The 10,085-nt window shown below is 36.4% G+C and overlaps 3 protein-coding genes across 3 annotated transcripts; all 3 read left to right on the top strand.

The window, feature by feature from the left end:
- Positions 1-443: 443 nt before the first annotated feature.
- Positions 444-2,392, top strand: HELRODRAFT_181904 (hypothetical protein; the record flags this gene model as incomplete). Its single annotated transcript, XM_009031681.1, has 5 exons — positions 444-456; positions 518-775; positions 1,021-1,041; positions 1,572-1,677; positions 2,026-2,392. 5 exons carry the CDS (start codon positions 444-446, stop codon positions 2,390-2,392), a joined length of 765 nt encoding a protein of 254 aa, XP_009029929.1.
- Positions 2,393-2,646: 254 nt separating this feature from the next.
- HELRODRAFT_181903 (hypothetical protein) lies at positions 2,647-3,495 on the top strand (the record flags this gene model as incomplete). The annotated part of the gene is made up of 2 exons (XM_009031680.1): positions 2,647-2,911; positions 3,353-3,495. The coding sequence occupies 2 exons, from the start codon at positions 2,647-2,649 to the stop codon at positions 3,493-3,495; spliced, it is 408 nt and encodes a 135-aa protein (XP_009029928.1).
- Positions 3,496-5,495: 2,000 nt separating this feature from the next.
- HELRODRAFT_181902 (hypothetical protein) lies at positions 5,496-9,501 on the top strand (the record flags this gene model as incomplete). The annotated part of the gene is made up of 7 exons (XM_009031679.1): positions 5,496-5,697; positions 6,081-6,125; positions 6,840-7,145; positions 8,027-8,144; positions 8,416-8,741; positions 9,052-9,195; positions 9,293-9,501. The coding sequence occupies 7 exons, from the start codon at positions 5,496-5,498 to the stop codon at positions 9,499-9,501; spliced, it is 1,350 nt and encodes a 449-aa protein (XP_009029927.1).
- Positions 9,502-10,085: the final 584 nt, after the last annotated feature.

Below are 10,085 nucleotides of genomic sequence, written 5' to 3'. Positions count from 1 at the left end.
CAAACAACAACAATAATAATAATAATAAAAAATATCGAAACTAGCATCAGTAACATCAAACAAGGCAAGGATACATACTCGTTCAGAAGGCACGGATGACAAATTGCGACAAATTATTTATTTTTTACAATTTTCCATTCGGTTTTTTCGTTTCTATTTATTTTTTATTCTTCAGAATGAGGGATGGACCTCCTATAATGATTAATTTCCCTTGAAACGCGCATCCCTAATTTATTTTTCGCGCCTAAATATCCGGACTAATTATACTGTTAGCCGGTAAAAAAAATCCGAAATCAACTGAAAAACGAGCAAACAAAAATAAAAACAAACATAAATAAAAATAAATATACAAATAAACAAAAGCACAATAAATTAATGAAGGAGCGAAGACATGAAAGAGAAAAATAAACAACTTTAAATAAAACTTGAACAATGTGAAAAACATGCGTTACTGTTGTTGCTGTAACAACAACAACAAAAACAACAACAACAATAATAATAATAATAATTTTCATAGCTCCACCCACTGTGACCCACTCATCACCCGAATACCTCATCAAGAACATCGGTGATTGGCTGGAGTTATTCTGTCAATCAAACGGCCACCCCACTCCAAGCCTCTCCTGGCTGAAGGACAGTCGAAAAGTTAATCTAAAACAAAACGGAAGTCGTCTGATCGTTGGTGACGTCAGAAGGGACTCAGCAGGGATGTACCAGTGTTTGTTTAGAAATGATCTTGGAAGCGCCACGAGGCATATTAGACTGGATGTTAAAGGTTTTACTTTGTTTTTCGTTGTTTCGAATAATGTTTTTGGCATTTTTATGTACCTTGTATTTTGTATTTAGCGTACATTTTTTGTATAATTGTATCTCTGTTTGTATTTCTTACGCATTTTTTTAGTTTTTTTTATGAGGTTCATATATTATTGAAAACTATTACAGCATTCTTATCGTGATATAATATCAATAATTTTGTTCGGATAGTTAAAAATCTTTCAACCTCATATTTTTCATCCCCAGATAAACACTGGATATCTTCAGGTAAGTGAGACTTACTTAGCAAATTCACAATTATGATACTATCGTGCTACTAGCATACATTTTCACAAATATCTACCCGATATTGAACTTACAGCATTACTAGCGCAGCTAATGCCAGCCCATTAAGCAGTATCAAATACTTATACTAGCCAAATACATTTCTAATAAAATTAGTAGAGTCAGTAAATGTAGTGGCTAAGCAGTAATATAAGTAGTAAAAGCAACAACTGTAGCAGAAATGCTAGTAGTAGCAGCTACAGAACTACTACTACTACTAGTGCTGTTGTTGTAGTAGTAGTAGTAGTAATAACAACAGCCAGCACTGCTTGCAGTAGCAACAATTGTGAAAGTAGTAGCTACTGAAACAACGAGTCCTAGAAGTAATTGTAGTATGTCAAGCTGTTGTATTGTAATATGTCAAGTTTTTGTAGGAAATGAAACAAGGAACCCTAGTATTTGCAATTGTAGTATGTGAAGCAGCTGCAGAAGCAGGAGTGGTAGTGGTATTCACTTTACACTCAATACTGCAGACGGTGTACACATAGTGGAACCACCGCGAAACGTGACGTCGATGGAGGGCAGTGACGTCAAAATGACGTGCAGAGCCGAAGGACGCCCAAGCAGCGTCACATATCAGTGAGTGAATGAGCGGATGAATAAATTAATCGATTGATGAATGAATGAATGAATGAGTGAGTGAGTGAGTGAATGAGTGAGTGAGTGAGTGAGTGAGTGAGTGAGTGAATGAATGAATGAATGAACGAACGAACGAACGAACGAACGAACGAACGAACGAACGAATGAATGGATGAACGGACGAACGAACGAACGAACGTACGAACGAACGAGCGAACGAATGAATGAATGAATGAGTGAATGAATGAGTAAATAATTGAACGGGCGAGTGAATGAACGGGTTGAGTGAGTGAGAGACAAATAAGAGTGGTATCTTAACAATAATAAACTAACACCTGAACCGGACAGATGGTACAAGGACCGACTTAACGTCAACAGCCATCCAGGTTTATCAGCGCGGGTCATGGTAAACAACAACAACAACAACAACAACAACAAAAACGTAAACATAAACAAAAACAAACTCAAACCTCATCACAAACACCACCACCACCACAACAACGTCATGGATGATGACGACGACGATACTGATAATAGTATTGGCACTCTCACCATCGTCAATATCTCTAAAGATGATGATGGCTGGTACACATGTGCGGCCACCAACAATGTCGGTAGAGTGGCCAAGGTTGATGCCTACCTCAATGTCACGTGTGAGTTGCTTGCTTGTCTTAACATTTATTTGGCGCTAAACAAATCGTTTATATGGCGCTAAATAAATTGCTATGTGTTATTATTATTATTGTTGTTGTTGTTATAATTGTTGTTCTTTTTTTATACCCACGTACGCCATGCACTATAACGTTCGAATATTTCGTCAAAATTTGTTTGAATGATATTCAATTTCAAATAAATGAAAAACCTAGCTGCTCAACAATTACGATATCTTTCCTTATCTTTGATAACTATTTCATTCATTGTGATACAAACTTTTACTTCCGGGAAGCAGACCAACCATTGGTCACACAAATGGCACCCTACCTTTACATCCCCCTCCACATGACCGGTCACATTCCTTGCCCCGTCTTGGCCAACCCTCCAATGACGTCATTGGTGTGGTTCAAGGACGACCACCCCCTAGAAATTTCTCACCATCGTAACTTACGCCTGCATAGGGGTTCTACCCTAATTATTGAACCGGTGACCTTGAGAGACGAGGGGGTATATAGTTGCATCCCTCATTCTGTTCTTGGAGAGGGTAAAAAATCGAGTGGGGTAAAGGTCTTTGTCAGAGGTAAGTTGGCGGAAGTTTTTGTGGGGTTGTTTGTTGTTGATGTTTTTAACTTTTTGAATGATTGTTTTGTCTTTTGTTGTTGATATTCGTGTTGATGTTATTTAAGCTGTTGTTAGTGAGTGCTTGATGGTTTGTTGGCATGTTTTGGGGTCATTTTTGTTGTTGTTCGTTTATGTTTTAGTTGATTATGTTATATATTGCGTTGTTGTTGTTGTTTTCGCTAGGCAATAAATATGTAGATTAATGACAATCTTGTTGGGTTTGTGTATTTTTCCTGGCCAATCTGATTTAAACTCATCCTATCGCCATCATCATCACCATCATCAACAACCACCAGACCATCACCACAATCAACATCACCATCATCTTCATCATCATCACCACCATCAACAACCACCAGACCAACATCACCACCATCATAATCGTCTTCCTCATCATTAGACCACCCTCGATTTCTGACCCGTCCGGACTCCATCTACCAACGCCAGCCGACCCAATTCGTGAGCATGCCCTGTGTGGCGAGCGGTGACCCGCGGCCCTCAATCACTTGGAAAAAAGTTAGTATTTCCGTAGCACTTAAGTAATTAATAAAGTATTTTAGCATTCTAGTGATTAGGCGTTTGAATGTTTTTAATGATTTGAGTAGAAAATGTTATAAAAATATTGACTACAACTACTGCTACTACTACTACTACTACTGCTACTACTACTGCTGCTGCTACTACTACTACTACTACTGCTGCTGCTGCTGTTGCGTACACTTCACTAAGTTGATGACGTAACGATCGATGCGGTTATTAGTCCTATCACGTGCCGTGCCGTAATGATGTTACTGATTCTTTGCATTAGATTTCTTTCTGCGTTTTTGCCTATGTTTCTATTTTTGTTGTTGTTTGTTTGTTTGTTTGTGTATGGCTGTTTTTGTTGTTTTTTTTAAGTTTTCGTCTACGTTTAAAGCTGTTGTTTATGTGGTTTGGTTTTATGTGTCTCTATTGGTTATTTGTATTTTTGTACATTGTTTTGTATTTTTACGATTAGATATCAAATGGTTTTGTTCATCTTGAACTTGTTGTGGTTTTTTACCGTCAACAATCTGTTGCTAGCACTGTTGCCGATACTCGCTTACCTCTGTATGTATATGTGTGTGTGTACGTGTGTGGGTGTTTTGTGTGTATTTTTATGTGTGTGTGTGTATGTGTGTATTTTTATGTATGTGTGTATTTTTGCGCGTATGTTTACAAAAGTGGATTAACTTCAGTTCAAAAATATTTTGGTGGGATTAAAATATTAAAAGAACTATAAAAAGGTGGCCGTTATTATTGTTGTTGTTATTATTATTATTATTAGAATACAAATTATTATTATTACTATTTTTAATATTATTATTTTATTATTTTGCTCTATTTTCAAATCAAAATGGGTGGAAAGGAAGGACCAACTCTTAAAAGCTTTTTAGCATCGTAATCTTCTTGATGTTGTTTTCCTGTTTGTCTGTATGTTTGTATGTATGTACGTTTGTTTGTTTGTTTGTTTGTATATATGTATGTATGTGTGAATGTATGTATGTATGTATGTATGTATGTATGTATGTATGTATGTATGTATGTATGTATGTATGTATGTATGTATGTATGTATGTATGTATGTATGTATATATGTATGTATGTATGTATGTATGTATGTATGTATGTATGTATGTATGTATGTATGTATGTATGTGTGAATGTATTTTTGTATGTATGCATGTTTGTATGTGTGTGTGTATGTATGTTTGTACGCGCGTTTGTTTGTTTGTTTTTCTGTGTGTTTATTTGTATGTGTGTGTTCACTTGCAGATATCTGTCTGTATTTATATGTGTGTTTTTATAATTCGATTCGTGCGTACGTGTGCGTGTATGTTGTTTGTGGTGTGTTTGTACCCCTGACCTTTTCAACTCTCCCTCTCAGCAAGGTCATCTCCTCATGCCCCCGCCCACTCGTCTGTTCTTTAGTGAGGGTAACGTGACGATGGTCAACCTTGGGACGGTGGATGCAGGGGTGTACGAATGTGTGGCTGCTAATGTAGTGGCTGTTATCGTCACTACCACTTTGCTTATTATTGAAGGTTGGTCGGCTGGCTGGCTGGCTGGCTGGTTGGTCTGTCGGTTAGGTTGTATTATTTCGATATTTTATTTATTTAAATTTGTTTATGTTTAATTTACGATAATTATAAATTCAGTTCTAGCGAAAAGAATAATTTTTTTTTACTCGCCCACTCACTCACCAGTGGAAACTCCCCACCCGGTACACAGTTTGAACGTCCAACACGCCACAGAGACGTCAGTGACGCTATCATGGCTTCCTGGCTATGACGCTGGGCTGCCGATACATTACGTTCTCTGGTAGGTCGGTCCGTCCGTCGGTCGATCGGTCGGTTGATTGATTGGTTGGTTGATTGATTGATTAATTGATTGATTGATTGATTCTATCAAAGGCTGTTCGTCTTTTTGTTTAATAGACTCGTTTAAAAAAAAATTTGAAAACATCTCAAAAACATTAAAGGTATCGCATTATAGATAACCACAACAACAACAACTGGACGACGATGGGTCTGCCAACAACAACATTAATTACATCAACAACAACAACGTCATTAATCGAAGCACTGCTAGTAACAACATCAACAACAATAACATCAGTGACATTAAATCACCTGCTTCCAAATCATTTATACGAGTTTATGCTGATGATTAGAAGTCGCAGTGAAATAGTTCTTTTTTCAGATATCGTTGTAGCCAAGACTAAACGTTTGTGTTGTTGCTGTTGTTGTTGTTGCTGCTGCTGTTGTTGTTGCTGCTGTTGTTGCTGTTGTTGTTGTTTGTGTAGTTGTTTGTGTTGTTGTTGTTTATCGTTTGTTGTTGCTGTTGTTGCTAATGTCTTCTTTGTTGTCGTTGTTTTTGTTGTTGTTTGTGTTGCTACTGTTGTCGTCGTTGTTGTGGTTCTTAGTTTGTTCATGTTTATAATGTCGCTTGAGTTACTGATGGTTTTGAGATTCGCTCATTAAATTGGTGCATATTTTATGGAATTTTTTTAGTTTTAAAAATTTAAATAAATGTTGAAAACAAGAAAAAAACTGTTAGCGCCCTCACAAAACTAATTAATATTCATAAATTATTCATCAACCAATCAGGAGAGTCGACCCTCGATGACGTAACTGCTTATCCCATCCAATCACGTTCATTTATTTCTTTCTGTTAGTGTAAAGATTATCAGTATTGTTTTCTTATTAATATTATTCTTGTTATCATTTCATGATTATTATTATTATTTATATTATTATTTTGATAATTTTTGGATATTTTCATTACCATAAATATTTACAAGAACTTGAAAATGTCATTTCCTAGCTTATTTATGGTCTTCGGGTATTTATTTATTCGTTTTTATTATTATTATTTTATTATTTATTTATATTTTATTATATTTAAACCCCTTCTACGGCTTAGTTAATTAAGAGGAAAGAAAAAAAATTTTCTAGCGCAAAGTTATTGAATGACGTCATTTTCCCGCCATTTTTGTAATCGTCATCATCATTTTAATGAATCGCTACATGACGTCATCATCGACATCATCACCATAACTAACAATAATAATAATAATAATAATAATAATAATAAGGGTAATAATAATAAAAATAATAAGGATAATAATAATATCGCCATGCTTTTCTTCATTAGCGTTCTCATTGTTAGTTAAACGACAGCTCTTGTCACCATATACAAATCCAGTATATCCATCATTACTATCATCATTGCCATCATCGCCATCCCCATAATTATCATCGCTATCCCCATTTTCATCGTCGTCTTCGCATCATCGTCACCACAATCAACATCGCCAACAGCATCAGCATCACCGTTAAATATTTATTCACCCCCACCCCTGCCAGACAAGCCCCATCGGCCAACGAACTTGACCTTGAAGTTGACCTCCCACGGGTCACTACTCATCTCCTGGCATTCTCCCGCCTTTTTTAGCCAAACGCTCCATCGACGTCACACAGACGGGCATACAAATTCGGCCCAGGATTTTCCAAGTAACTGTATCCACGGTGACGAGAATAGGGTCGGTGCGGTAAAGTATGTTGGTTTTACCGGTGAAAATTCTGGTGAAGATGGTGCTAATGTTGGTGCTGGTGGTGGTGATGTTACAGATCGCCATTATAACGACGAAGAGGAAGAAAACGAAGATGATGGTGATGATGATTACGATGATGAAGAGGTGGTGGGCAATGAATGGAGGCTTGAAGGGACACTACGCGTTGGTTTATACTTTCTTTTTTTATCGTTTAAATGTTTGGTGGTAATCTTCGTTACACCATCATCATCATCGGTTTGCCAGTTTTAATCTTTCATCGTAATTTTCATCATCGTCGTCTTCATCATCCTCTTCAGTGTTATCATCATCTTTATTGTCATCCAAACTCGCCAATCATTCAATTGACTCCCTTTTTTTAAGTAAATTGTCACAAACATTTGTTACTGTTAATTTCTTTCCATTATTAACATGATTATGATTATTATTACTACTACTACTACTACTAGTAGTAGTAGTAGTAGTAGTAGTAGTAGTGGTAGTAGTTGTAGTAGTAGTAGTAGTGGTGGTAGTAGTAGTAATTCTATTATTAGTTTTCGCGCTATTTAAAATTTCATCCATAAGGCCCAACCCTTTCAATGTTTCATGGGATTGAATTAAAAATTCATTTAAGCAAACAACAGACAGGCACGCGCCTTCTCTCTTTCTTTCTCTCTCTCTTTCTTTCTCTCTCTCTCTCTCTTACTCCCTTTCTCTCTTTTTCTATATTTTTCTCTTTCTCTATGTCTCTCTCTCTCTCTCTCTCATTATATCCTTCTTTCTTTTGGCTTATCTGCCATTCTTTTCTTCTTTTGCACTCCCTCTCTTGTTTTCTCTCTTTTCTTTCTTCTCAATTGTTTTATAGATGCATGTGTGTAGAGAGAGAAAAATAAAGATAGATATAAAAGAGAGAGAGAGAGAGAGAGAGAGAGAGAGAGAGATACTCACAGAGATGCATACACAAATGCATATTCATAAGCGTACAAACAACGAACATCCTAGCATGGGAAATGGAAAAATTGTTGTTGATTAACTCACTGGCAGACGAGCAGCAAGAAGATGAAACAGCCAACAACAACAACATCAGCAACAACGACCACGACGACCTCAACACAGCAAAGTCCTCATCACCATCACAGCCACAACAAAACAAACGCATTGATCGCCGCTTCAAACGCCACTTCTAAAACCGACCATCGTCATCACCATCATCACCACCACAACAACAACAACAACATTGATTACAACAATGTAACGTTGAAAACATCGTTTGAACATCACATTACATCATCATCCAACCATCATCACCACGTCAACTACAACAACGAAAATTATTACCTCAAAATTTTAGATACTCATCGCAAACTATCGAACGACAACAACCACAACAGCCACAACTTCAGCCACAACATCCACAACTACAGCCACAACCACAACAACAACAACAACCTTAAAACAAAAACCTGCTACCAACTCCAGTACAAAACCCTCAACAACCATTGGATAACACTGACAGACGTGCCTTCAACTAACCACACCTACAACTGGCCGACAGTTAGTCGCGGGACAACCTACCACTTCCGGGTTATTCCAATTGTTGTGGTTGACCTTGAAGCCCTTAAGGACGGTTACAGTCACGTGAACGATCATTTCAAGGTCAAGAAAGGGCTGGTTATTGAGGGAGAGGCCAGTGAAGTCGTTGCCATTGAAACTGGAGGTGTGGGTGTATTTTAATTGAAATTGAAAAATTTCTGATGTAACCAAATTTTATTTATTTAGTTTTATTTGTATAGTATATTTAACAATGTAGTGTAATTTCAATTTATAATCTTTGAATGAATCTGTCTGTTTAAACCGGCATCTGTCGAATGATTCATCCAACAACATTCACAACTAATCAATACACGCACACACACATACACTCACATACACACACACACCAAACACACACACACACATATACAGACAAACACACATACTCGCAACCACACAAACAAACAAACACACACAAACAAACACACACACAGACCCAATAGGCAATCAGAGACAGTCGTACGACACCAGTGCGGTAATGTTAGGCGGAGTGACCCTCGTACTATTTAGCGCGTTCCTCCTCATCATCCTCTTCAAATGCCTGGGCTATTACAGAAAGAGAAGGAAAATAGGAAAGAGTTTGTCATAATTATAATTATTTTTATTATGATAGTTATAATTATTTTAATTATTATGGTAATGTTTAATTACAGTTATATAAAAAAACAACCTCAGGTATTGTTATATCGACTGCGGATGTTGACCAAGATACGATGTTCATCGAACCTCACAACAACAACAACAGCAGCAGCCAACAGTCGCGTCGCCAACATTTCGACTACACAACAACAGCAACAACAACTATGACGTCAGCTGCTGGCCCGCTTCCCGATTTCAACTCCTCATACGTCAAGCAGCGATCAATCAAGGAAACGCCGATATGAAGAAAACAAATTCATTCTTTTATTTGTTCCTTCACTCATTCATTCACTCAATTACTCACTCACTCATTTATTCATTTACTTATTCACTCAATTACTCACTCACTCATTTATTTATTCATTCATTCATTTATTCATTCGTACGATCGTTTATTAACTCGTCCAATTACTAATTTATTCTTTTGTTCATTTGCTTATGCATCTATTTTTTGTTCGTTCGTTCATTCACCCGTCTGTGAATCATTCAATTCGTCTGTCAATCTGTCAATCATTCATTCGTTCGCTTGTTCGTTCGTTCTTTCATTCATTCATTCACTTCACTCAATCCGTTATGTTAACCAACCAACTGACCAAACCTACATACATATCACATTTAAATTTAAAAAAAAAACTCCAATTCGGAAACTCCCTTCAAGTCAATAACTACAAAAAATATAAAATTACAAAAAACCATTCAATTAATTTATTTTTATTGTAAATGTGACTGTTGTGTGTTTGTATGTGGGAATATATATATATATATATATATATATATATATATATATATATATATATATATATATATATATATATATATAATATATAAA

The sequence above is a fragment of the Helobdella robusta genome (assembly GCF_000326865.2).
Source record: "Helobdella robusta unplaced genomic scaffold HELROscaffold_77, whole genome shotgun sequence".
In the NCBI taxonomy this organism is placed as follows: Eukaryota; Metazoa; Annelida; class Clitellata; order Rhynchobdellida; family Glossiphoniidae; genus Helobdella; species Helobdella robusta.
The sequence above is the reverse complement of the archived record's forward strand: the minus strand, read 5'-3'. Positions and strand labels throughout refer to the sequence as shown.